This window comes from Akanthomyces muscarius, chromosome 2 (genome assembly GCF_028009165.1).
Source record: "Akanthomyces muscarius strain Ve6 chromosome 2, whole genome shotgun sequence".
Classification (NCBI taxonomy): domain Eukaryota; kingdom Fungi; phylum Ascomycota; class Sordariomycetes; order Hypocreales; family Cordycipitaceae; genus Akanthomyces; species Akanthomyces muscarius.
This window is the reverse complement of record NC_079242.1, coordinates 748,762-774,524: the sequence shown is the minus strand read 5'-3', so window position 1 is coordinate 774,524 and position 25,763 is coordinate 748,762. Positions and strand designations below refer to the sequence as shown.

The 25,763-nt window shown below is 55.1% G+C and overlaps 10 protein-coding genes across 11 annotated transcripts; 7 read left to right on the top strand and 3 right to left on the bottom strand.

Annotated features, from left to right (window-relative positions):
• Nucleotides 1-1,904: 1,904 nt before the first annotated feature.
• On the top strand, nt 1,905-2,900 carry LMH87_003355 (uncharacterized protein; the record flags this gene model as incomplete). Its single annotated transcript, XM_056192088.1, has 1 exon — nt 1,905-2,900. One exon carries the CDS (start codon nt 1,905-1,907, stop codon nt 2,898-2,900), a length of 996 nt encoding a protein of 331 aa, XP_056048144.1.
• A 1,906-nt stretch (nt 2,901-4,806) lies between these two features.
• LMH87_003354 (uncharacterized protein) lies at nt 4,807-7,895 on the top strand (the record flags this gene model as incomplete). The annotated part of the gene is made up of 2 exons (XM_056192077.1): nt 4,807-5,255; nt 5,348-7,895. The coding sequence occupies 2 exons, from the start codon at nt 4,807-4,809 to the stop codon at nt 7,893-7,895; spliced, it is 2,997 nt and encodes a 998-aa protein (XP_056048143.1).
• Nucleotides 7,896-7,927: 32 nt separating this feature from the next.
• On the bottom strand, nt 7,928-9,174 carry LMH87_003353 (uncharacterized protein; the record flags this gene model as incomplete). The annotated part of the gene is made up of 4 exons (XM_056192066.1): nt 7,928-8,528; nt 8,586-8,667; nt 8,726-8,778; nt 8,846-9,174. The coding sequence occupies 4 exons, from the start codon at nt 9,172-9,174 to the stop codon at nt 7,928-7,930; spliced, it is 1,065 nt and encodes a 354-aa protein (XP_056048142.1).
• A 1,148-nt stretch (nt 9,175-10,322) lies between these two features.
• Nucleotides 10,323-12,050, top strand: LMH87_003352 (uncharacterized protein; the record flags this gene model as incomplete). The annotated part of the gene is made up of 2 exons (XM_056192055.1): nt 10,323-11,509; nt 11,576-12,050. The coding sequence occupies 2 exons, from the start codon at nt 10,323-10,325 to the stop codon at nt 12,048-12,050; spliced, it is 1,662 nt and encodes a 553-aa protein (XP_056048141.1).
• A 118-nt stretch (nt 12,051-12,168) lies between these two features.
• Nucleotides 12,169-13,336, bottom strand: LMH87_003351 (uncharacterized protein; the record flags this gene model as incomplete). The annotated part of the gene is made up of 4 exons (XM_056192044.1): nt 12,169-12,467; nt 12,529-12,802; nt 12,871-13,221; nt 13,289-13,336. 4 exons carry the CDS (start codon nt 13,334-13,336, stop codon nt 12,169-12,171), a joined length of 972 nt encoding a protein of 323 aa, XP_056048140.1.
• Nucleotides 13,337-14,790: 1,454 nt separating this feature from the next.
• Nucleotides 14,791-15,730, top strand: LMH87_003350 (uncharacterized protein; the record flags this gene model as incomplete). The annotated part of the gene is made up of 2 exons (XM_056192033.1): nt 14,791-15,287; nt 15,352-15,730. 2 exons carry the CDS (start codon nt 14,791-14,793, stop codon nt 15,728-15,730), a joined length of 876 nt encoding a protein of 291 aa, XP_056048139.1.
• Nucleotides 15,731-16,287: 557 nt separating this feature from the next.
• LMH87_003349 (uncharacterized protein) lies at nt 16,288-17,509 on the top strand (the record flags this gene model as incomplete). The annotated part of the gene is made up of 5 exons (XM_056192022.1): nt 16,288-16,910; nt 16,982-17,055; nt 17,109-17,143; nt 17,212-17,384; nt 17,458-17,509. 5 exons carry the CDS (start codon nt 16,288-16,290, stop codon nt 17,507-17,509), a joined length of 957 nt encoding a protein of 318 aa, XP_056048138.1.
• Nucleotides 17,510-17,653: 144 nt separating this feature from the next.
• LMH87_003348 (uncharacterized protein) lies at nt 17,654-19,403 on the bottom strand (the record flags this gene model as incomplete). The annotated part of the gene is made up of 5 exons (XM_056192010.1): nt 17,654-18,390; nt 18,447-19,001; nt 19,056-19,175; nt 19,229-19,294; nt 19,346-19,403. 5 exons carry the CDS (start codon nt 19,401-19,403, stop codon nt 17,654-17,656), a joined length of 1,536 nt encoding a protein of 511 aa, XP_056048137.1.
• A 1,691-nt stretch (nt 19,404-21,094) lies between these two features.
• Nucleotides 21,095-23,208, top strand: LMH87_003347 (uncharacterized protein; the record flags this gene model as incomplete). The annotated part of the gene is made up of 3 exons (XM_056191999.1): nt 21,095-21,587; nt 21,649-22,031; nt 22,081-23,208. The coding sequence occupies 3 exons, from the start codon at nt 21,095-21,097 to the stop codon at nt 23,206-23,208; spliced, it is 2,004 nt and encodes a 667-aa protein (XP_056048136.1).
• Nucleotides 23,209-23,523: 315 nt separating this feature from the next.
• On the top strand, nt 23,524-25,745 carry LMH87_003346 (uncharacterized protein; the record flags this gene model as incomplete). 2 transcript variants are annotated; one of them, XM_056191988.1, is made up of 8 exons in its annotated part: nt 23,524-23,569; nt 23,631-23,736; nt 23,793-23,919; nt 23,975-24,080; nt 24,139-24,443; nt 24,495-24,832; nt 24,909-25,237; nt 25,312-25,745. In XM_056191988.1, the coding sequence occupies 8 exons, from the start codon at nt 23,524-23,526 to the stop codon at nt 25,743-25,745; spliced, it is 1,791 nt and encodes a 596-aa protein (XP_056048135.1). The 2 variants fall into 2 exon arrangements, with proteins under 2 accessions (XP_056048135.1, XP_056048134.1); XM_056191987.1 differs by lacking the exon at nt 23,975-24,080 and having other exon boundaries at nt 24,123-24,443.
• Between the last annotated feature and the right edge of the window lie 18 nt (nt 25,746-25,763).

The window sequence follows — 25,763 nt, the reverse complement described above, 5'->3', positions numbered from 1 at the left end:
ACATGTGCGATTTCATTGGTTATTGTTGGGGGCTTTAAGCCTGCATTCTACCAGTATTGACGGGGAGTTCTGTTTGTGTCGAGAACCGATTTCCCCCAAAAAAGAAGAGAAAGTTGAGAAGGGCAAAAAGTTCGACTCATTCGTCTATGCACGCGACTCGCAGACGGGGCCAAAAACTCACGATCAGAGAGCAGCAAGGCTGGCTAGCCTGGGCTGAATGCTCCGCAGGCCACGCAAGACAACTCCTTTGGTCGGCTTGGCAGAGTGGGTGCGCTTTTGCATCTGCAAGGAGACGGCAATGCTATATAGTTGGCCAGTCTTTCGTCTATAAGTTGCACGGCTCCAAAAACCGCCGAGGCGATGCCCTTTGTGCTGTCCGAGTCAATGAGAAGGTTCGACGATCTGTGCCGCCGTCCGGGCCAGCTCCTGCGGCGCAGGCTCGCTTCTTTCCTGCACCACGAACGCGGCGCGCGCGTCGCAGATCTGCTGGGTACGGCAACTTCCGTTTGGAAGGTCCGTCGACGTCGACTCATGAATTAACATTCGCCCGTGGCTTGGCCGACGCCCGGGAAAGGTAGTTTAATCCTGATTTTCTAGTTCTTTCTGCACTTTGGACATTCGAGGTAAACAAACTTGCAGAGCTTTTTGGGAGATTGATTTGACAGCAGAAGACGATGGGTTCAATCTTATAAATAATCATGATTGAAAATTGGCAGCGCCCATGCGACAGGCGAGTTGGCGCTTGACGCGAGACATCTCGCCAGCCACGGGCACCCGGAACCGCGCGGGGTTATTCCAAAGAGAAGAGGTTTTGAGCAGGTAGATGACGTGATAAGGGCCCCCTTGCAATCTCTTGCCAGACGACAGATTTGTTGAAGAAAATCAAAACGGATCAAGCAAGGAGAAAGCCCCCCACAAGCGTGGCGCCAGCCCTACGGTGTCTTAGCTTATTGACCCTCCTCCTCTTGGCGTATCAAGGGGTCGCACCGAAAAGGGACAAGGCGCTACGCCGTCCAGACGATGGTCCCCTGCTAGCGCTCGCATTCGTGGGCGAACCCGACGCCCAACTACGTTGGCGAGCGGAGGCAGGGCAACGTAATCCCATCGTGGCTCTGTTGAATCCTCTGTCCGAGCAGCTTGCATTTGCTCCCGGTGCGCGAGTCCTGACTGGCTGCTGCGGGCGCAACAAGCTTCGGTATAAACGCCCCATGCCGTGCCGTAGCTATCATTAGCTGCCGATGCTGGCAAGCAGTCCCCGTCCTCCAACCTAAAACACGATGACGCTGCTTTTTAGAGAAACCGTCTAGTAACCAGTGTCGTCAGGCTCGCCCGGTTCGCATCTACAGCCCTACTCGCGCCCAGCCCGCTTGCTGGGCGATGCGGCGCAGCGGTTGACCTGCCGTTGCACCAAGACGATTCTGGCTTGTGGTGGAGCTATACGAAAGAAGCGGACAGGGTTGAGCTCTCCCTCTATTGGCACTACTGGTGGTGTTGGACTTGGAGGGTCCTTTTTGGGGTCATGAGGGTCAGTTTTAGCCTGTTAACAACGTGTTATGCCATTGAAGGGGACAAGGCAGATGGGATGTGTGAGACTATAGGCTACATGATGGACGTGCTGGTAGCACCCTGTTTCCCAGCCGGAGTGTGACTATATACTCCGCGTGAGGTTTCCGCACGCCACATCGTGTAGCAAGTTGCTCCTTCTTGGTTCCCAACTTCCATTAATCACTATAGTTCATCTCATTTTTTTTTTTAACTTCCTCTGACCGATTATTATTCCGGTTGACATTTACACCACTGCCCTTCCTTCAGCCTTACTTCCTTGGTGCCTACCATCTGGCATTGTCAAGCCTCCTTCCATTTCACTTGGCAAACTATCTAGCAAAAACGGAGAAGCTTTCGTCATGGCAATGATTTCCTGCAAGCGAACCTCGCGTGCCTCCGTGCTGGCTAGCTTTGCTGGTACAGTTTTCCTTCTCCTGCTCCTGCACCACATTCTGTCTCCAAATATCATCGCCACTTCGCCTGAAAGATTGAAAGACGCCGCCGATACCGTCGACCACTGCGACACGCCGAGCAACACCACAATACCTCGGATACCAAACATAATTCATCAAATATGGAAGAACAACGACCTATCCACCTACCCGCTCACGGCGTCCTCGGGCAGCTGGGAATGGAGATTCGAAACCACAAACTACACCGTCAAGCTTTGGACAGAAGCCGACATTGTCAACCTGGTCAAGACTTCATATCCGTGGTTCCTTTCCACCTACCAATCTTACAAGTACGATATTCAACGCGCCGATGTCGCTCGACTGATGGTTGTGCACCACGAAGGCGGCGTCTACGCCGACCTGGACGCGTACCCTTCGCGCGACACATCGGCCGAAACGATATCCTGCCTGCAGAGCTTGGGCTACCAGGCGATACTGTCCCCTACAGGCGAAGATAGGGGCATCAGTAACCACTTTTTCATGGCAGAAAAGGATTCCGAGTTCTTGCTGTGGGCACTGCACGAAGCGAAAAAGAGAGCAACTTCCCTTTCAGGACGCTTCATGCTTCCTTATATGGTTGTTTTCTGGTCTACAGGTCCCATGATGATTACTTCCGTGATGAACGAATACGCCTGGTTGTATAACCAAGCTGCCGAAATCAAATCCATGGCGGTCCTGAAGGACTTGTACCTTCATAGTTTTGTCCACCACGCCGCAGGTCGATCGTGGCATGGCTCTGACGGCCGTGTGCTTAATTATATTGCTGATCATTTCAGGGACGTCATTGCTCCTGCTTTGATTTTCCTCACGGCTGGATGCGCCGCAATCATCATTGCGCGGCGCTGGCGCTGGGCGCTGGTTCGCCCACACTTCTACAATGCCGTCCGCCAGTCACGATTATAAGAAGCAAATCTGAAAGTTTTCTGTAACATTAGTCTTAATTCTTGTATTACTAGTATTTAGAAGCGGTGTTATTAAAGTTGGCAGCAGAGTCTAGTTGCGGCTACCAGATCTAGCTATATAATCATAATGCATGGTACTCGGATGCTACTCGACACGAGACTTGATTGATATCGTGCGCAATGGCGAGTTTGGCCCTATAGAGGCTCTACTATAGCAGAACTAGCGGTGTCAACCGTAGAAGGGCCAGCAGGCCAGCCAGCAGAGGCGGCAGAGGCCACCGATACCACAAAAGCAAACCGGGTAACCGAGGCAATAGAGGCAATCATTTACACCATATCAACAGCCCCACAACTCAATACGAGCTTTGCGGTTCCCTTTTATCTTTCAAATCTTAAATGAAGAGTGCCCCCTCGAATGCGTCTGAAACTATCTGGAACGCCGAGGCGGCGTGCGGGCGGCCCCAAGTTAAACGTGCACTGCCACGATAATATGCCCGAGCTCATAGTTTCTTTGACCAGTCACAAACATGGGCTTGGTGGGGGATATTTTCAGTTATAATCCCGTCCGCGGTCGAGGCGGTCGTGGTTGTCTTGCTAGTCCCAGGAGGACCTTGCACAACCGTCAGCTACCTGACCCACGATGGGTCTGGCAAGGCGGCGGCCTGTGGTTGGCTAAAACGACTACTTGACTGGAGAGGCGTAGCTCTATAACGTCTTTCTCTCTTGTAACTTTTCTCGGTAGTTGTGTTTGGCAAGGATAAAGGGGGCAGCTGAACCGTTGGCGCAAGGCAGACAGCGAGGGCAGCACAGGACAGGAGCAGAGCGGTGCGACTAGCAGTTTGCAAGACGGCGAGTAGCTACCCAGAAGCTACTTGGACTTGAACTATCTTTACCACACCGACAAGCGGTCAGAGCCAGGTGTCCAGCGATTGAGCGTACCGATGTGGTGACGGACTGTGGATGAACTGATGATGCAGGGAGAGGTGCGCATCTTGATGAACACCAAAAGTAGTCAAAATAAAATCGGCATGTGCTTATATCTCTCTGCATAGTACTGTATAAGCGGCAGGTATCTCAGCGTCCAGTAGCCTTTTATTGCTTATATATTTCAGCCATCATGTTGCATACAGTTCTTCGTGACGACGTACAGCAAAGAAATGGTCGAGAATCGTTCTCATTACGAACAATAAAAGGTAACCTCGTCATACAGAGACCTCTGCAGCTTCCCTGGATCTGCAACTTTGAAAATCAGCTTTTGATTTCAAAATTCGTCACGCGCGCGGCGCGAAGATGGCCTCGGTGTGCCTTTGGCTATGTGGCTTCCTAGGTACATAATGGCCTATCATAGGACTAACAGGACAACGGGAACAGGAGCAACAGTGACTGCTAGAGCACGCCCTCGCAATACCTTTTCTTGTAGCCTTGATGTGCTGAAGTGACGATTTGACTTTCAAGGTTCTGGGCAAAAAGCGAGCAGTCACATTCAGGCGTCGCCGTCCGATTGATAGGCGGCTCTCCCAGTACAAGCAGCCGTCCCAAAGTTGTCTGGCGCTCAAAGACGCCACCACCCACTCAACGGTGAGTCGGCGACAGCCTGATCTAATGCTGACAGAGAACCCGCTAATTGCATACGCGGAAGATGTTCCTTTCTACAGTTTCTCTCTGGCCCCCTTGTTTCCCCCGCATTCTCTCCTTCTTTCATCATCAACGCCTTCTGTTGTGCCACGTCGTTACCCAGGAACGTACTGCTGCCAGTGCTCCTGTACGCAACCACGCGCGCGCAGATACTCTTCCCGGACAAGGTCTCTCCTGTCCCATGTTATATAGCCAGTTAGAAAAAAAAAACTGTAGAAATCAAAATAGAAGGAAAAAATCACCAGGCGCGCGCTTCCATTACATGCTATAAAATGGCCGCTGCCTCATCCAGACCCCCCAGCCCAGACGCGCCCGTTGCGGCGGCTGATGCTGCTGCTTCCGCGTCTGTCCTCGCGTTGCTCACATCTGTGACGGCTGTCTTTGCAGCCGCCTGGTCGGAGCAGCAGAGTGACGCAGACGACGGCGACGACAACGCGGCGACTCTGGCGCTTGCGTCTGATCCGTCCGCGACCGGATGCGGCAAGCGTCTTCGCGCGGACTTGGTCGCCGCGGCGGCATTGAACGACGTGAAAGACGCTGGGGTCACCAGCGCCATTTTGCGCTCGTGTGTCAAGATTGGACAAGATGTTGTGCTGCGACTTGATCGACTGGAGAAGTCGACAGGCGAAATGGCAGCGTGGAATCTCATTGATCTAGTTGTGCTTGCCGAGCGACTCGACGCCTTGATACAGCGTGCCCGTGATCTCGAAGCAGCTTCCTTGTGAGTCATGACACCAATCCTCATGCCCATTTGACAAGCAGCCTTTTGTGACTCTACAGTTCCCGACTTTGTTGCTAACATGGCGGCAATAGTCCCGCCGAGGATCTTCGCCAGCTCGAGCGACAACTCTCTGTCCGTCTATCGCCTCACGCTCCCCCGGGCGATGAGTACCACAACGGCGAGCACACGTTGGACGTGGAGCGCAAGGCCAAGGAGCCGCAAGCCGAACTCAAGAAGCTGACGCAAGGCCTGCGCAAGAACATCCACCCCGCGAACCAGCCGCGGCAGGTGTCGCCCGACATCCTGCAGGACTTTATCCTCGAGGGGCTCGCATACAAGAGCATGCACGACCGCGAGGACGAGGTCACGGAGGCGTACGCTTCGACCTTTGACTGGGTCTTTGCCGCCGACCAGCAGCAGCAGCAGCCGAGCGGCGGCGGCCGGATCATGAAGCACAGCCTGAAGCGCTGGCTGTCGACGACCGAGTCGGGCCCGCTCTACTGGATCACGGGCAAGCCCGGCTCGGGCAAGTCGACCTTTATCCGGTACCTGTTTCAGCACAAAGAGACCACTACGTGCCTGCAGGCGTGGAGCGCCGACCAGCCCTGCCTCGTCGCCGGCTTCTTCTTCTGGACCAGCGGGTCGCGCGAGCAGCGCTCCCAGACGGGCCTGCTGCGCTCGCTGCTGCACCAGTTCCTGTCTGCGCACCCAGACTACATTGCGGCTTCGTTCCCGACGCTCTGGGCCAAGCTGCGGACGATGCCGACAAAGGAGCGCATCCGGCTGCGGCTCGAGTGGACCGTCGAGGAGCTGCTGCCGGCGTTTCTGTCGTTTATCAAGGCGGCGTCGGACAAGATGAAGATTTGTCTCTTTATCGACGGCATGGACGAGTTTGAGGGTGATCACACCATGATTATCAGTCTGTTCAAGAACTTGGCTACCGGGGACGGGTCAGAGAATGTGAAGCTGTGCCTGTCGTCCCGCCCGTGGGCCGTGTTCCAGGATGCCTTTGAGTTTGCGGTGCCGAACCTCAAGCTTCAAGAGCTGACGTATGGAGACATGCAGCAATACGTCTCTGAGAACCTGGTCCAGAGCAGCGATATGCGTGCCCTTTTGCAGCACGACGCAACCGAGGGTACCAAGTTTGTGGATGCACTTATTGATCGCGCAGACGGCGTCTTCCTGTGGGTTCGACTGGCTGTCGAAAAAATCTTGGAGAGGTTTGCCAGAGATGATGGGGTGGAAGGGCTTACTGATCTACTGGTTACTCTACCTGGAGACTTGGATGAGCTTTTCGAAAAGCTGCTCTTCCAGGACCAGACGGCAGAGGAGCTTGAGCAGTCTGCTTCCATGTACAGCCTGATGAGGGCTCGAGAGGAAGTTGCCGACTTTGTGCGCAACGACGATGCCAACAACTTGACGGTCTGGGAGCTTGCATTTTCTCTGGCAAAAGCCGACAATCAGATGATTCTCGATAAAGTCCCTGTGGAAGAAGCTACAGACGACTACATCAAACAGCGTGGCGAAGCGACCATCAACGCCATCAAGCAGCGATTTTCTGGCTTGCTGGATTTCCATATCCGCAAGCGCGAGGGCAATCTGCGACTTTCTCGCAGCAAACCCCCGAAGCATGGACATACTATGCGAGACAAGGCCCGAAGCAGAGTCGTCTATATTCACCGCACTGTGCGCGACTGGCTTGTCTCATGCCCAGGCATTCACGACAAGCTCATACAGCAGCTTTCCCCCGACTTTGATCCCAACCTCCGGCTCCTGCGGTCCTATGTTCTTCAAATGAAGCGTCCTCTCGTCTTTATCGAGCACCATCGCATGCTGGACGACTGGTGGCCCGGCATCACCCTCGCGCTGACGCACGCGCGCCACGTCGCCAACGACCCGGAGCGCCTGCAGCGTGCCTTTGTGAACGAGCTCAAGGACACCATCTCCTGGTGGTGGGAGGCCAAGCCGCACGACCCGTACGACCACTGGGCGCGCAACGCCTACGGCAGCTTCGAGGTGCGCATGAAGGCGCCGCCCATCTGGCAGCCCTTTCTGGGCCTGGCCGTCAAGTTTGGCCTGCGGGCGTACGTCGCCGAGGAGCTGGCGGCGCGGCGCCGGCGCGACGAGACGGGCGACATCTCGGACGAGATGCGGCGGCTGCAGGTCGAGGACGCGGTGCCGCTGCTGGCCTACGCCACCGAGCACCTGTGCTCGCGCAAGCGCACCATATACCCGCTGTCCGACCCGGGCCTGGTTAGGGACCTGCTCGAGAGCGCGTGCCGCATCAACCCGGGAGCCAACCACCACTACCTGGACTTTGTGACGAGGGCCGACTTGACGCCGTGGCTGGCGGTGCTGCGCCACTTGCGGGATGCGCGCCGGCGTCGGTGGATCAAGCTCTACGACGTGGACGAGGATGGTACCAAGCGATGGGTGGAGGTGGTGCGGCTGTTTCTAGAAGTTGGTGGTGCGGATCCGGATGCACTGGTGAAGGCGGATGCTTGGGATCCGGAAATCACGGCGCAGGGTGTCGTGGAGCTGCTGGATGATACCTACAACGACGTTGAGATTCGCGGCTTGAAGGATTTACTGCACAATCTGCAGAAGAAGAGCGGTAAGCAGAGAGCAGCAGGACAATGAATTCGTTTTCGTCATGTTTTAGTTTAGTCAATTTAGTATCCTTCCTTTCTATTGATCAAATTCATCAATCGTTCCCCGTTGCTGAACCGCGTCAAGTTGGCCATGAGGACCTCGAATACCCGCTCCATGTACTTTGACGAGCCACCACTCACATGCGGCGTGATGATGATGTTCTTGGCATGCCACAGCGGGTGATTGTCCGGCAGCGGCTCCGGATCCGTGACGTCCAGCGCCGCGCCGCGAATGACGCCATGCTCCAGCGCATCCATCAGATCCCCCGTATCGACAATAGGCCCGCGGCCGATGTTGGACACAAACGTCTTTCTGTCCCGCAGCACCTCGAACTCGCGCCTCGACAGGAGACCCCGCGTCTTGGGCGTCAGCGGCATGGCGACGACGAGCAGGTCGAGCCCGGAGCCGAGAAAGGCGTGCAGCTCGGCGGTCGAGCCGCCAGAGAACCACCGGTCGGGGAGCTCGCCGCTGGGGTCGCCGAGGCCCGGCGGCGCGTACGAGTCGTCGCGGCGAGACGAGGGCGTGCGTCGCGGGTGCAGCGTGTAGGCGTGGACGCTCATGCCCATGGCCCTGCAGACGCGGGCGACTTGACGGCCGACGCTGCCGTAGCCGAGTATGCCTCTGGGGGCGGCTGTGTTAGTGAGCGGACAGTGGGAGTGAGGGCGACGCGGGACCTACACTCGCTGGCCAACAGAGTCGTCTGTGGGCGTTTTGGAGGATTTCCATCTGCCTTGCTGCTGGTTCTGGAGATATTCAGGTACTGTAGAGGTCAGTACATGGCTACTTTGGTATAGGTGGTGGGAGTGACGAGAGCTCACGTTGATGCTGAAAGGCGAGAAAGGTGCCCACGACCCATTCAGATATTTGAGGTCTAGTACAAGATGGCATCCGGTCAGCCGCAAGCGAACCTAGCTGGTTTGGAAAGGGGAAACTCATACCCGTGCACACCACTCGCGGTGCAGAATGATATCTTGGTGTCGTCAAAGATGGGCTTGCCGACGAGGCCGTCCGCACCGGCCGACGTCAACTGAAAGAACTCGAGCTTCCTGGCTTTCTCGCGAGAGGGTAATCTAGAACTAGATCCCAGAGCCAGCGTGACATTGTCCCAGGGGTCCGTCACGTCTGCGTCAAAGGACTGGACGTGCAGGTCTGGGAAGCTGGCGTGGAGGCGATCGAGGGCGTCTTTGGGGAGAGCACGAGGGTCTGTGAGAAGCAGCTTGTGCCCTTTGAGGGTTTTATTGTGTGGTGCTAATTTTACGAGTGTCATTGTGTGTGTTATTAGGATGGTAGAATCGGGTTGCTGTTGGATTGTAGATGGTGATGTATTACACTGGGATTTCGAGCTGATAGTCAAGCTGGGAAACGTGGGGGAATTGGCTGGCACGTCATATTTGAGATCAGTGATGAGTTCCAGTGACAGCGGAGCAAAGATAGCGCCTGAGCCAACTACCTACCCAGGTACCTACACTGCGGTCTTGATGCAGCTTGCTAAGCTGCGCCATAGCTTGGCCCGCAGGAATTCTGTCTATTCATACAAAATCTGCGGTTCATTCAAGCTAGTCATAGCAAATTGGCGAATTTTGTCCTAGGTGCAGCGCGATATAGTTGATTGCTTCTCCTGACAGGGCAGTGACGCTACAGCTGCAGTGAAGGTCCCGGACAACGAGGCGTCGCTCCCACACTATGTTCAAGGTCTATCAGGAAGCTCCCATAAATGAGACTACCGGTATGCCGGACGAAGAAATCATAGCCCTGTTTCCCGATGTTGCTCCTTCGCCATTACCTAATGCCTCTCAAGGTGTGTTGGTGGCGTGCGATTGCTAGTGACGACAAGTCGGGTACGGGTCCCTGGACAGGGCCTGGTAGCCGGAGGATGTGGGATGCCAGAGCCCCGAGACATGTAATGGATGCCGTGCATCAATACGGCATCCATTACATCAGCCATGAACACGCCGTTGTGGTATAAAATTGAGAGACGGTGAAAGGGCAATTCGAGCTCGAGGACGTGACAGAGGGGAGGAAGTGAAGGTCTCTTGTATAGTAGGAGGTACCTATCTATGGCGGCAAGGCCGCTGTAGAGCCGCTGCAGTTCGTCAACAAACAGGGTGACGTGCGCTGTAAAGCCCGCTAAAAGCCGGCAGCCCTCCCCCGCTTCAGTGGCGTTTCAGCGGTCCACCCCCGCTAGCCCCCGCTGACGCCCACCCGCTGGGACCACCTGAGCTTCCGCAGCAGAGCCGATAAGCTGCCCAGCTCCATAGGCGGCGGGCTCAGCACTCACGATGCATAAATCTAGCTGCTCCGCCGGTCTTGCAACCCCGTCTCGGGCTGTTTGCTTCTTCCCGTGTCTGTTGCCAACCTGAAGAGCGCGCCGTCCCCCAATCCATCGCGAGACGACGACGCACCGTGTAGCTCAGGATGAGAGTCTCGCTGCAGCTCCTCCCCGTCGCGTGTCTGGCCGGCACCGCCGCCGCCGCTTTCCACGCCACGCCGGCCTATCTCAGAGCCGCCGCCGACGACGACACGCCGCCGCCCGACATCAGCCCTCGCATCAAGGCTTACAACTTTTCCGTCCCCGTCGACCACTTCCACAACGAGACCAAGTACGCGCCGCACTCGGACGATACCTACCCGCTGCGCTACTGGCTCGACACCTCCAACTACCGCCCCGGCGGGCCCGTCATTGTCCTGCACTCGGGCGAGTTTGACAGCGTCGGCCGTCTTCCCTACCTCGACCATGGCATCGTCCCGCTCCTCACCGCGGCCACCGGCGGCGTCGGCCTCGTCATGGAGCACCGCTACTACGGCACCAGCTGGCCCGTCCCCGACACCTCCGTCGACAACATGCGCTTCCTCACCACCGACCAGGCCCTCGCCGACACGGCCTACTTTGCCCAGCACATCTCCTTTCCCGGCCTCGAGCGCCGCAACCTGACCGCGCCGGGCACGCCCTGGATCATCTACGGCGGCTCCTACGCCGGCGGCTTCGTCGCCATGCTGCGCAAGCTCTACCCGGACGTGTACTGGGGCGCCATCTCCTCGTCGGGCGTCACCGCCGCCGTCGAGAGCTTCTGGCAGTACCACGAGGCGTTCCGCAACTTTGCCCCCGCGGGCTGCTCCGATGCCCAGCAGGCCCTGATCGATATTGTCGACACGATCCTCTTCAGCGGCCAGCGGGACGAGGTGGACGACCTCAAGAAGATGTTCCATCTCGACGGCCTGCAGGACGACGAGTTTGGCCACATCATCTCCGGCCCGCTCAGCGGCCTGCAGTCGACCAACTGGGCGACCGAGGACGACGCCGACGCCGTCGCCTTTTACTGCGCGACCATTACGTCCACCGCGCGGCTGTTTGCCAGCACGACGCACCTCGAGGCCAAGGCGAAGCACTTTACCAAGCTCGGCGGCCACGGCCGCCATCTCAAGCAGCGCTCGGCCCAGTTCCTCAACTGGGCGGGCTACACCCGGAACATGAATAAAAAGGCCAAGACTTCGAGCTGCAAGGGTCTTACAAACGCAGAGTGCTACTCGCAACGCCACGTTCCCGACGAGCCCGTCATCTCCAACAACATGTACCGTCCTTGGCTGTGGCAGACTTGTACAGAGTAAGCCGTCAAACACAGGCATCAAAAAGATTGCAAGGAAAACAAATTCTCTAACATGTTTAATAGATGGGGCTACTTTCAAAATGGCGAGCACGTTCCCAAGGACCGTCTGCCGCTCCTCTCGCGCGCCGTCACCCTCGAGTACACCACCACCAACTGCCGCCGCTTCTTCAACATCACCACGCCCCCCAACGTGGACATTATCAACAAGCACGGCGGCTTCAACTTTAGCTACCCGCGCCTCGCCATCATCGACGGCAAGCAGGACCCCTGGCGGGCCGCGACCCCGCACGCCGACGGCCAGCCGGATCGCGCGTCCACCACGTCGGAGCCGTATCTCATGATTGACTGGGGCGTGCACCACTGGGACGAGTTTGGACCCCGCCCGAACCTGGACGAGGAGGGTCTGCCCCCGAAGCAGGTCGTCGACAACCAGCAGCAGCAGGTGGAGTTTGTCAAGGCCTGGCTGAAGGAGTGGCACGAGGAGAAGAAGGAAAACGAGGAAAACAAGGAGGAAGATGACGGCTTTGTGGAACTATAAATTATGAGCATGTAAGCACATCGCATGTAGCATTTTGAATATAAAGAAATCATTAGAATCATCAAGTCAGCCCGTCCAAGTACACTTGGTCCGCGCCATCTGGCACCCGTGTAAGTGGCTACGCTTCGTCATCGTCGTCACCAAACATCCACGCAAGCCCTTGCAGGAGCTTCTCCAGCCAGCGCTTCGACTCTGGCAGATCAGGACACGTCGTCCAGAACCCGTGCGGCAAGCCCGGGTACACGTCCAGCTTGGTGCCCAGCCCTTCCTCCCTGAGGAGCTGCTCGAGCAGCAGCGACTCGTCTCGGCGGGGATCCCAGCCGCAGACGGAAAAGTAGGCTTTCCTGGCAATGTCGGCGTGCGAGTCGAACAGCAGCGACGACAGCCGCTTGTCGGTCGGTGGAGCGCCGTATTTTGCTACAGTTTTTTGTAAGTTTATAAATAAATAAAAACTTCCCTTCTTTGGTGCGCGGCTTACCAGCAAAATAGTCAATCGACTTGCGCGTCAGGCCAGGTGCGTCGTTGATTTCGTCAATGCTCAGGATGCGGTCGAGGTACTTGGCGGGCCGCGCGTCTGGATGGCAGTAGCTCCCGGCGAGGAACACGACGCCCGTGATTTCAGGCGTCAGCCCCTCGTCGCGCGCATAATGCGAGATGCCAGAGGTAAAGTTGGCGCCGGCGGATGTGCCGCCGAGCACGAAGCCCTTGCGCAGGTCCACCTTCAGCTTGTCCTGTCCTTGTTCCGAGGCAACCTACAAAGAGGTGGTGAGCATCAAGTTCCTTCGACCATGTGAGAAGGGGAAGAAACGAAAAAACGTACCCATCGAACCACGTCGAAGCAGTCTTGAAACCCAACCGGAAACTTGTGCTCCGGCGCGAGTCGGTACTCGACGCTCACGACGTGAATGTCGAGCCTGTCGGCGATGGCGCGGCACGTCGTGTCGTCAGTCTCCAGCCCGCCCGTCACGTAGCCGCCGCCGTGCATGTACAGAAACAGCGGCAGCTTGGCGTCTGTGGATTTCATCTTGCGGTAGCTGCGGAGGCGGACGGGATGCGCATCGCGCGCGGCAACGTCGAGCTCGGAGATCTCGAGCCCGTCTTGCGGCGTGATGGGCTCGCGGTCCCTGGTCATGCCGTAGACCTTGGTCCCGGGAGGCAGGTTGTTGGGGAACTACATGAAAAAAAATTGTATGTGAGCAAATCAGACATTGCTTTACGTTTTGTGAGTCGTCTCTTACATCAATCCATTCCGGGTCTGGCTTGGCCAGATATCTGTACTCGGCCATGTTTTTGGGGTAATCTTTGTCAAATAGGGCAAGAAAAAAAGGCCACGGAGAGATCTTGGCGGGAGTGAGATGCGTGTACACACTTTGATTTGAACGACGGTGGTTTGCACCTCGGGAAGGCTGACAGAGTTATACTCCCGAGGCCGTCCCCAGGCTCAAAGTCGTGCGGAGACGAACGGAGCTAGGCCCGGGCCTCCGAAGCAAAGCCTCTCTCTTTTGTCTGTCCGTTTCGGGTCCACCTCCTCGCACTTGGCGACCTATTCGGGAACTCTGGCCATGACACCGACTGAAGCTTCTTATCAGATCATCTTTGCCAGAGCGTCATCGTCGAAAAGACTCTTTCGAGTTGAAGTTTGTTCAGGGCATGATCGGGCAGCGCACCGCTCAATATTCCCCATTCATTCCGGTGGCTTACACAAGTTTGCTCTCTGTGCCACCCGTCCCATGATTCGCCATCTTGTTTTCACGAAGCCGCTTTTCGTCTTTTTGTTCCTCTTCTTGGACTTCATTTTGAGCTTGCACTCTTCTTGTATATCCAACCTCGCTTCAACTCTTTTTTTTGTCCGGAGTCTGCTCAACTTCTTTCTCGGCACTTCTCAGACTCTAACTACTCCGTATCGATCAGCACAAACTAAAACAATGGAAGTGGGCAGAGGGAACCCACAAGGCTAGTCGAGCCCACGGCCATGAATACGAGCCAACAAGCCTGCGATGATCTGCGCGCGACCCTGGCTGCTATTATAGGTGCCTTGTATCTATTAAGAGGCAGTGTGGCAGCAACAACAACACGGCCCTGCTGTCCCTATGTAGTGATATCCTGCACGTATAGGGGGTTCTGCATGTCGGCTTCTCTACTGGTGCATCTCGAAACACAATGTCCCTGTCCGCTTGTCTCATCTCGCCAAAAAAAAAAAACTTGTCTCGGCAAATGAGCCAAGGAACTAAAAAGGAAATAGTCTCGGCTTCTGGGCCAATTGACCCCCCCGGCTGCACAGGTGACAGCAGCGAATACCCCGGTCAGCGCAATTTCATTCAACGTGGCGCCCCTCTTAAAAAAAAGCCCGCCACTGCCCTTTGTTTATCTTCGGTAGGCTCGTCTGAAGAGATTGTAAACTAGCCAGTCCGGTCTAGTGTAACTGTCAAATCTCGCGAAAGGGGGCTGTCGCACGTGGCGATCCCTTCTTCCGTGTCTCTTCTTCTCGCCTTCCATTGTCACCCTCGCTAGGAAGGAAAGTAAAAAAAAAAACGGTCGCGCGGTCTCGGTTTGGGATCCCCTAGCCTGACACATGGCGTGCTAGCTTCCGACTCCTCGATTACCACGAACCTGTTAAATACAGTACACAGCTATAGGAGATTGCCGTCGGAAGCTCACCGATTTTATTTTTCCTAGCAGCACCCAAACAGGGCTGTAAGCTCAGCTGTACCTACGGCGCTGAGGGCAACACAATCCGGAAATGTCGCATCGGTACTCGAGCAGCACGAATGCCTCGCGCGTCGCAGAAGGCATTTCGTCGCGAGGCTTTGCCATGAGGCCGCCGCCGCCGCCGCCCATTGCCGAGACGACGGAAACCCAGTCTCCGCGCACGTTTCTTAGCAACTTTAGTATTCACTCTGGCAAGACGGGGAGAATTGGGAGGCGCCTCTCCAGCCGCACATCAGAGCCTTCCACGTTTTACAGAGAAGCCACGCCACCAGGCTCGTCGCAGGGTGAGCCCGTCGCGCGGCCAGAGGAAACCTACGACGGTCGCTACGACTATGTCGCGCCACCGGCGCCACTCCCTGCTGCGCCAACAAAATTTGGTATCTCGCGGCGCAGGTTTTGCATCTTACTATGGGCAATTATTGTGGTGATTGTCATCGTCGCCGTTGCGGTCCCTGTGGGTGTTGTGTTCGGGATGCGCAGCAGCCGCCACGACACGGCGGCAGACAACAAAGTTGCGAGCGTAACGAGGTATGGGATAACCCTGCGGAAACTTTGCTCTTTTTTTTCTTTACAACTCTGACGTATTATGTAGCACCACCTCGCCGACATCATCCACTACAAGCACATCCACCGCCACGTCGACTGCGCCGAGCGCCGCATCGACGAGTCTAATGCCCTGCCCAGCGGCGAACAACACGCGGTACCTCGAGCCCAGCAGCGAAAAGACATTCACGCGCCTCTGCGGCATCGACTTTAGCGGGGTCGATCAGGCTCGCGATCTGGGCAGCGTTTGGACCACCACCATGCAGGACTGCATCTTCCAGTGCGCCGACTTTCCCGGCTGCACGGCGTGCGGATGGGGCATCATCGCCGACGATCCCGGGAGCGAGCACCGCTGCTGGCTCAAGGCTGATCTCAAGTCGTCGCACAATGCCCGTGCCGGCTGGGACTTTGCGATTCTGGAGCAGTGAAATGCTCTGCTACTGCCTTCTTGCCTCTTTGATTTTTCTTGATACCCTCATGCGCATGAATCGGCGTGCTTTTCTATTTACTCAGTGAGCCGGGAAACTCTTGGCGGTCGATCTCTCCTTGTATGATTCATGATGCATAACGCGGCGACTTATCCTTAATTCTAATACTTAATGCACACGGCTTGTCAATCTCACATCTGGCTCAGTAGCTCCATATTATTGGTGTATGCGTACATGGTTCGTCCAATGTGATCACGGCTGCTCCGCAAAGTGACTGTCTCGCCACGCCGTGAGAACCAACCGAGACACATCGAAAGCCACCTTTCTTCTGAGTCGATGTAATTGCTTTTTTTCGATAACCTTTCCGGGCATATATTCTCACTGTCTCGACTCACAGGCGGTGGGTCGTGTGGTGCGCCGTCAACTCGTCCGGGTCGGAGATCGAGCGGGGCTTTGGCACGTCACTAGAGTCACCGTCCAACTGCCTAGTTTGACAGTGACATCTTTTGTCTCTGCACTTACTCTCCCAACTGCTGTTAACAACCCTCCACAAAGTCATGTCGAGCGGTTCAGAGGCGTTCATCACACCGCCGGAAGGCCTCGAAAGGCTTCTCTTGGCGCATCTGCCCACGTCGCTAACCCTGCTGCGAAAGGTGCAGTACCTACGTCGCAAGGCAACCTCCACGGCCAAGTTTCCTCAAATATTGTTGGCGTCAGATGGCGCACCCATTGGCGACGGAGCCGAGTCGCTGTCTCAGCCCAGCTCATTCACCGTGGCCTACATCAACACCACGGTCGCGCAGAGCACGTCCATGTATCTGTATTCGACACTCCAAAACTACCAAGACGAGCCCCCGAGCAGCGCCGTGGCAGAGACGGAGAGACAACTGGAGCTCATTTTACAGAAGCTAATACAGCTACGCCAGGCAATGGAGGAGGATTTGAAGATTGAACTGCCGCCGTCCGTTGTTTTGGGCAGCTTGCACTCGCGCATCCGGGGCCTGTGGGAAAAGACGGGGCGCATCTCGCCGCGACCAACGGGCTTATACGACAAGTGGATTTTCGACGTGAGCAAGGTACCCCGGCTGGATGAGTCTCTCCCGGAAGGCATGGCCTGGGGATCCGGGACCCTGGAGGACTGCCAAGTCGTGGCATCGCGCACCGACATCCCACGGCCAGTGTATGTCGTGTCACAGAATCGCTACCCTCCCGCTCATGTTCGATTGCTAATTACATGCACATCTTTTGCAGAGAGTATCTTATACAGATGCCTAGTCTCTTTATCAAGCTTGGGGACGGGACGCCAATTTCTTGGGCTTTCCTAGGCAAGTTCTGTCCAGTCCGCCACGGGCTGAAGCTAACTGGTGCATTTATACAGACACCGTTGGATCGCTGATCTCGGTGCACTGTGAGGTGCGTTCTCTACTCTTGCGATTTCTCTCTCTATCTTGTAGTCAAGATGTACTAAAACCCGCGAGCAGGAGCCTTATCGAAACAGAGGCCTGGCCAGAAAAATCAGCTCCAAAATTCTTCGTGAAAAGGTGGACTGGTTTGGCCCTGGCGGTCTGAGCTCTGCCGATGTCGCGCCAGACAATGTGGCAAGTCGGGCCATGTGCAAGAGTTTAAGTGGATATCCGACATATTCCGTATCATGGTACGTTTATCGCACGACTCTCGCCAGGACTCGACACCACTGCGACGGTAGACTGACTCTCTTTGACCTGCAGGGTGATGCTGGATTTGCGCGACTCGGTCGTTGCCCCCAACAAGACTGACTAGGATAACACCGATCGGCACAAAATCACTCATCAGAGATACGGTCGCAATAGACTCTAGATGCATAGAAAGGCCCCTTTTATATATATATATAGAAGTACATAGAAATGCAGATACGCCAGACCCGCTGTCGTTGCCCCCCAAAGTCTATGCACGGAATACCTTGTTAATATGCGACTCGCAAGCCTCAAGACTCTCGCTCACAAACGCAATATACATGTCCGGCCGAACAACGACGTGGAAAACATCATCTTTCGTCACCCATTCGGCAGTATATGTGCTCTCAGCGTTGCTTTCTGGAGCTGTCGCGCCCTCTGGAAGAATGGAGTACTTGGCGACCGCGGGGCCCAGATCATTACTAGATTGGGTCTCGCCAACGGACAATAACAGGTAGTTTCCATAGCTCGCTTCCGAGTACAATCGTCTCTCGGTCTTGGCGATGAGGGGCTTAATCACCATGTCAGGGCATCGGAAGCCTGCTTTCCATATACCATGCGTCGACTCTTCCACAAGAGGCGAGCCGCAGGCTTCATACGAGACGCCCATGCCGGTGATGTATCCAGCATTCTTCTCAATTGTACCAACGTAGGTCTTCGCCTCGCGGACAGTGTCGCGGACCAGCGCGGCGGCCACATCAATGACGCCCTGGGCAGTGCTTCGACGCTCCGTGTCATAGCTCAGGAGCAGCTTGCGAGCGGCCTCTTTGTCCATGCTGGGCTGGTTGATGACCATGGCGAGCCGCCAGGCAAGACTGAAGGCGTCAGCAATGCCAGTGTTCAGACCTTGGCCACCATTGACCGAGTGAACGTGCGCGGCATCGCCTCCTAGGAAGATGCGGCCAGCGCCATCCTTGGACAGGAAAGTAGATGCAATTCGCTCCTTGACTGCACCGCCTAGTTAGTCAGCCAAACAAGGCGAGGCTCTCGAGTTGGCAACTTACCGTCAAATGTGCTGTACCACTCGGTTTTGGTAAACTCAACCTTGTGGGGTGCCATATGATCTTTGATGGACTGCTGCGCCAGCTCGCGGGACACTTCGCCCTCGAGCAGCACGTAGAAGCGGCACAGGCCACGCTCGCGCGGGATCCACGACACGCGGGACTGCCCATTCAGCTGAAATGTGATAATCTCAGAGCATCGCGGGAAGTCGGTCTCAATGAACGTGTCCAGAACCGCCCAGAGCATCTCGGGCTTGGTGCCGCTAAATGTGGCACCAATGGCCTTGCGCACCATGGATCGGGCGCCGTCAGCGCCAAGAGCGTATTTGCTGCGGATTGTGCGCCCGCTGCTCGTCACGACGATCACGCCGTCGTCATCTTCGCTGATGGAAGCGACCTGCTCGTTGTAGTGGACGTCGTCGCCCAGCTTCTCGGCTAGCATCCTTTCAATGATGGGCTGGCCAAGCATGAGGAAGTTCCTGTGCAAGGTGTGCTCGAGGCTCACCCACCACTGGTTCTGTCTGGACTTGAATTCCCCATCGCCAAATGTAGAGCTGGCTATTTGATGGTCAGCTTTTTTTTTTAACTTGGAGTTGCGGCTTTGGTACTTACTGTTGCATGAGATTCCTTGGGGCAGCAACTCGCTCAGAAGATCAGCAACCTCGAGGTACTGTTGCGTTCTTGCATTCAAGGCGTCGGCGCGGCCTAGCTCAAGACTTGCCGGCTTGGCGTCTAAAGTATGTTAGTCATATTTCATTTTCTTTGTACAGGCTCTCATCACATACCGACAACACAGACCGAAACGCCTAGTCGCTTCAACAGCAGTGCTGTTGCGAGACCAGTTGGTCCGCCTATTCCGCATGTTAGAGGAATGACTTGGAAAAACTCAAGGGACAACATACCGCCGCAGATTGCAACGTCAACAACGGTAGGAGAGCTTTCTTCGATGATAGAGGGCATTGTGAATATTCTTTTTGGTGTGACTGTTGTTTGTGAACTTGCCTGGCACGACTAAGTATAAATGTTCATCCCAAGTCTGCTGCAGAGTCATGAACAGCTGTCATGGAACAATTCCGTCGACTTCCGCGACGCGGCCTTTGTATCCTAAACAGCTTAGCAACGTCGTAATTTGAGAGCTAGTGTCCCACATCATGCTAAGTTTTGGGCAATTTCTAGACTTTTAGTTCAGAAAAAAAAAGCTTGGCTCTCTTGACACAGCTTGCGGCCATCCCACCAATCCTGGACACACCAGGCAAGTCAGTAGGAGTGGACTCGCAAATCCTGGATCTGCAACAGCATGGCACCAGAAAATAAGGATGGCCCGCTATTGGTGGCTACATTACTGCCCCGTAGCGGGACGAAGAAAAGAAGCTTACACACGCAATCTCTCCGGTGCATCGCCTTCCAAGGCCACTCTTGGATGGGGCCTGCCCAGATCATTCCCCTGACTGGCGGCGCGCTATTACACGGAGCAAGTCACCTTGATACCTTCTGTTTGGGGCCTCTTGCAGACGCCGGCGACACGACCCTCACCGAGCTTCCCAACTGCCGGCGGAGTAGATGAGGTATCACCACAACGGACCTTTACCCGCCATGATTCGGGACATGATATTATCAGGACCGTGGATTTGTGATTCTGCGGCAGCTCCATCTTTGGCGGACATGCCGGGAGATCTGTCCTCGAAGCTGGTCTTTCACCATCAAACAAGGGCGTTTTCCAGCATGCTAATGCTCTAGCGCCTCACGGAAGTTGCAGAATGAGGCGTAGACTGTAGAGGCAAGACACTTGGGAAAATTACGGCGTAGCGGCATGACTGCTTTCGGCAGGAATACGGGTGTTTGCTGACAGGCATCACGCGCTAGATGCTCTACCAAGGAGGGTGGTAAAATCCTGCCCGTGCCGCCCGTCAGGCTGTCACAATGCGCAGGAACGAACTAACAAATGTATGCCACCACCCTTGCTTGACTCGCAGCTTTGCGACGACGCGAGGCTCTCGAACGAATCTCCATCGGACTCGTGCGATTTTTGATGACAGGGAAAAAATAGCTCTCGGGCTATAGCTCACGGTTTCTAATGCAAAACATGTTGTTTTCTTCATCTGTCCACCTTGCTGAGCAATACATTCTATTCTCTCGCCATCAGCGCGAGTCGGTTTTTGTGGCAATTGCGGACTAAATTGTTTTAGCATAGCCTCTGGTCTTAGTTGTCGCGGCCCCAGTCCCAATCCCACGCTCCACGGAGTGGAAACTCGCAATTTTATCGGTCACCCTGCGATTCTTCATCAGTAGCCAAGGGCATATATCCAGATTCGTCAGCCCCGGGGGCTTTGCGGTGCGTCTGCGTGGGGACAATACCCTCAAGGCCTCCCCTGCGGCCATCCCGCCATGATTCCTTGGCCTGCCTCTTTCGAACTATGGAGTGGTCTACGAGGCGCCAGCTGACTCTGCGCTGCCCTACGGATACGTGTTGCATCTTTAGTAGTATTGGCAACGGTGAAAAAAAAATTCACCGGTAGTTTCGTGACATTGTAATCTATATATACCAGCTTGGCCTGAAGTAGCCCTGGCCGAGTTTGTTATCCAGTGCTGTTGTTGATCAAGCAGTGAAACCGTTTCAATCTTTTTTCCAGCCTTAAAGATATCCTTTCCCAATGGCAGTAACAAACACTCCGACAGACTCGGGTATTCTCGCCCCCAACTCTCCTCCTCAAACGCCACCCAAGATGGCCATGGACGAACCTGAAGCTTCGCTGCTGGCGGCCAAGCTTCCCGTCTTCTCCTCCGCCTCGCCCATGAACGCGGAGGTTGACATTGCGTCTCTCGAAATTGCAGCCAAAGTTCTCCAGATCATCGACCGTTATCGCCTGCGCAAACCCTCAAACGCAACTACAAAAGCCGACGAAGGCGCGCTCAAGTTCCTCGCGCTCATCTACAGCCATGTCAAGGCTGGAGATGTGATCCCCATGTGCCTCCCAGCATTTCCGTTCAAGTCTCCGAATTCTATTTCCAAGGTGCTTGGAAAGCTGCCTGATAGGGCTGAAGACCTGGCACTTTCCCACCTCAATGGCCTTTGCGCTTCTATTGAGCGAGTGTATGCTCCTGGCGCGAAACTCACAATCATCTCGGACGGTCTGGTATATAATGGTACGCATACTGGACCTGCTATCAGGCGCACTGCAATATCCGATTCTAACACTGCTCTCAGATCTACTAGGTGTCGCGGACAAAGACGTCTGGTCGTACGGAGAATCGCTGCGCAAACTCGCCGTTGACCAGGAGTACACGAACATCGCGTTCTCTCGGTTGCGCGATCTGGTCTCGATCGATGTTCCTGATGAGCTTGACGAAATTACATATGTCTCCAACGCAACAAACTTTCGTCGCGCACTGCTCAACACATTTAGCCGTCCCGACTGGAACTGGAAAGAGGTTAGCCAGAGCGAAGACGTATGCCTCACATATAGAGGCTACATCAAGTTTCTGGAGACCGATCTGGAGCATGTCTATCCCATTGGCGAAAACCGATCCAAGACTAAATTCAAACGCGGCATCGAGGCCATTGCGCGTGAAATGATGGCGCGTGGTGACGTAAGTAATAACATGGCTTGAAAGTCTAGACCAATGCTAATGTCTATAGGCCTTTGCAAGCGCGGTTCGCAAGCGATATAGCGACTACGTCCGTCTATCTATTCACCCCTCTACGGGTGCCACCAAGTTGTCTATTAGCCTTTTGCCAACGACGACCATGTTCACCACGCCATGGCACTGCAGTGCCGCAATCATGATGGACGGAACAGTCCAGACTGCACCGCGCTCTCAATTGGAAAAGGACGACAAGCTTGAACTGGTGTACGAAAACGGCAGACCAAGCTATTTCCGCGAAAAGTCTGATCTTTTTTCATGGGCCGACGGCAAGGGCGGCATTGACTGCAAGCCCATCTACCCGTCGGGATGGTTGATCACGCCAAAGGGCGGGAAGAAGGCACTTTCTATGCGCGACGTCGATGCCAAGAAGGTCCGAGCACTCGCGGAGCACAACTCTCCAATCATCATGCGAGGTTTTGCGCAGACCATCGATCGCGACCAGTACGTGGAGAAGGCGCATGAATTCGGCACGCCTCTCCCCTGGAAATTTGGCCTCATCCTTGAGGTCAAGGACCAGGGCGCCAACACGGCCGGCTTGAACAACGTCTTGTCGGCCGAGTGGATGCCATTCCATTTTGACGGACTCTTCAAGACTGTCAAGCAGATCAACGAGCAGGGTGAGGAAGCTCTCATCTCGGTGCCTCCAAAGTTTCAATTCTTCGTTGGCGCGTCGGCCTCTCCAAAGGACACGGGCTTTACGGTGTTCTCCTCTTCCACGACATTCTTCCGATACCTGCCGTCGTGGGTCGATATTGAGGACCTCAAGACCAAGACCTGGTCAGTCTCGACCTCGTCGTTTGACCAGACCACCATGACGGGAATCCCACTGGTCACTTCACACCCGGTGACAGGCAAGCCATGCTTGCGATACCACGAGCCTTGGCCCGAGACCAAGACGAAATTCGACGCCACCAACATCGCGATCGAGGGCCTTTCTGCGGCAGAGAGCGCAAAGCTGTGCGAAGCCATTGACGAGACTCTGCATGACCGCCGCGTTGCCCTGTATCACGCCTGGGAAAAGGGCGACATGGTCGTCAGCGATAACATCTTGATGATGCACACCCGCAGTGACTTCCAGTCTGGCTGTGATCGTGAGCTCTGGCGCATTCACTTTGACTAGCGGAGTGGGATGCGCGCCGCTATTGGGGGATGGAAATATTGAAAGTGTATAAAACGTGCATATGTGCATTGATTAGCCCTGCAGATGAAATTTTACTTGTTTTGATATTAAATACATGGCATGTTGTTTTAAAGTTACTGAAGTGTCTGTTTATCAACAAGTGGGGGCTTCCTAGCTACGTAGCAGCGTCGCTTTCAAGCCCAGCTTCTACATTGGCATCATCAAACGCGCAAAGGAGGAACAGCATCATTTTTAAAGATATGGAAATGTTGCGAAATTCTTCACACCGATGACTGACATGTAGCAACCTAGACAATGTCCACTTTTGGCGGCATAGCATCCGAATTTCCGGAAATTCGCAGTAAGCCTGTTCACGCACCGTAGATTGCCTCTACAAGCATTCATTGACCATTCTACTCAAGTTGACTTTTTTCGTCGGGTCGAAGGCCAATCACCGCCGCTAGCATGCTTTCTCAGCCACATTCACAGTGATCATCTCGCTGGGCTGGATGCGCTGCGGTCGCCCTTGTAAGGAATCATCGCCGTTTGGCTTCACCGTGCACCGGAAAGCTAACGCGCCAAAGCGTCTATTGCTCGGCCGCCACTCGAGAGATACTACTGCGACTAGAGCGATACCCATGTCGCATCAATTATGCAAAGGGGTTGTTGGAAGCGAGGCAGCAGACGTACAAGCATCTGAGCAGCTTGCTGGTGAGCAGCCTTGGCTGGGAACGTGGACCTGAGGGGTGGCTTACTGTCGTACCAGAAACCGATCCCATTAGAGACGCCAACAACACTGGAGCTGGCACCGAAATTGGAGATACAGGTTACTCTGTTCGATGCAAATCACTGCCCTGGGGCTGTCATGTTCTGTGAGTTTATGCCAGCGACTGACACTGGTGTTTTGTGTCAAGCGTCTGACCACGGCAGTAATCGAGCGTAATGGCACGGCAGTCCTGTATACTGGCGACATACGAAGCGAGCCGTGGTTCGTCAATTCGATTGCCAGGCATCCAGCCTTGATCGAATATACGTCGGGCATCCGCAGACTGCACAAAATCTACCTCGACACATCCTTCACAGAAGATGTCCCCTTTCAAACCAAGCGAGAGGGCATCGCAGAACTACTGCAAAAAGTGGCGTTATATCCACCTGACACGGTGTTTTATTTCCAAACCTGGACATATGGCTACGAGGAGGTTTGGCTGGCTCTTTCCAAAGCGTTAAAGTCTCAGGTTGGTCCACTAACCTCGATTGCTTCTTGTCATTTATACTGATTCTGGTAGATACACGTCGACGAGTATAAAATGGGGATATATACTTCATTGTCAAGCAAGACTGGTGACCACCGCTTCGCGTCGCTGATAGGATACATGTGCGGGAATGCATGGCATCCGGGCTGCTTGACAGCGGACGAGAGTGTGCGCTTCCACAGCTGCGAAAAGGGCCACCTCTGCTCTGTCGCGAGCCAACCAAACGTTGTTAAGATACAGCCGATTGTTGCGCGTCTCGTAGATGGGACAGATATTGCCGAGGCCGGAGTAGGCGGAGGCGGCAACGATTTTCAGCGCGATGCTGAGCTTGGATCCTTGTCCAAGCAAGATGTCCGCGCGCTTCAGGAACTGTAAGTTCTTTTGTATTTGCATTCCCGTGACTACAAATTTGAACAAAGTATGCAATCGCTCATCCGTTGTGTTTAGACTCAAAGACATTGGCGAGGACAAGGAAGGGTTTTTCAAATCCCTGGCTCATAACATCACCTCGGGACGCGACATGCCGCTCAGTCTGGCAATGGAAATGTTTGGAGAACGCCTCACAACAAGTATCCACAAGTTGGGAGGCATGCTAGCACGCAAGGATGACTTCAGTTCTGGGGCCACTACGCCGCAGGCTCCAGGTCTGCCGCGAGTGATTCGTTTCCCCTATGCCCGGCACTCTTCATACCAAGAGCTCTGTCATTTTGTCGACGCGTTCAAGCCGCTGGACGTATGGCCGTGCACAGAGGATGCGCAGCATTGGTGGCGTAAGGGTATGCATAACTCTTCTGGCAGAGAGCGAAACTATAACAAAAACTATGTCCGACACTGACCGTGTCTTCTGCAGGCCATTCCATCGCATCGTACTTTGGAGAGTTTTGCACCGGCAATGACTTCGCTTACGACAGAATGGTACAAGCGCTTTATCCCGACCCTCCTCCGCCACAAGAGGACGACGACACCCACGATACGCAGACATCCGAGCAAGCGTCCCTCACCACCATGCAGCCACCATCGTCGCCAGCGCGGAGATTGCTTTCTGACAGTCTTGGCGCGGATGACTTGGAGCATGAGTCGCCCTCCCTGGCGCCCAAGAGAGCCCGGACGGCCGACCGAGGCGAGTCGCAGCACAGCACGGCTTCGCACATTATGGACACGGACTCGGAGGTCCGGTGGGACGCGTACAATCGCACTCTGGATAGGCTCTACGATGGCGACTGGGGTCCGTTGCCTTTGCTTTCAACCACTGATCACCATAGCAAGATTGAACAGGAACTATAGCGCTTCCAAACCTCTTCT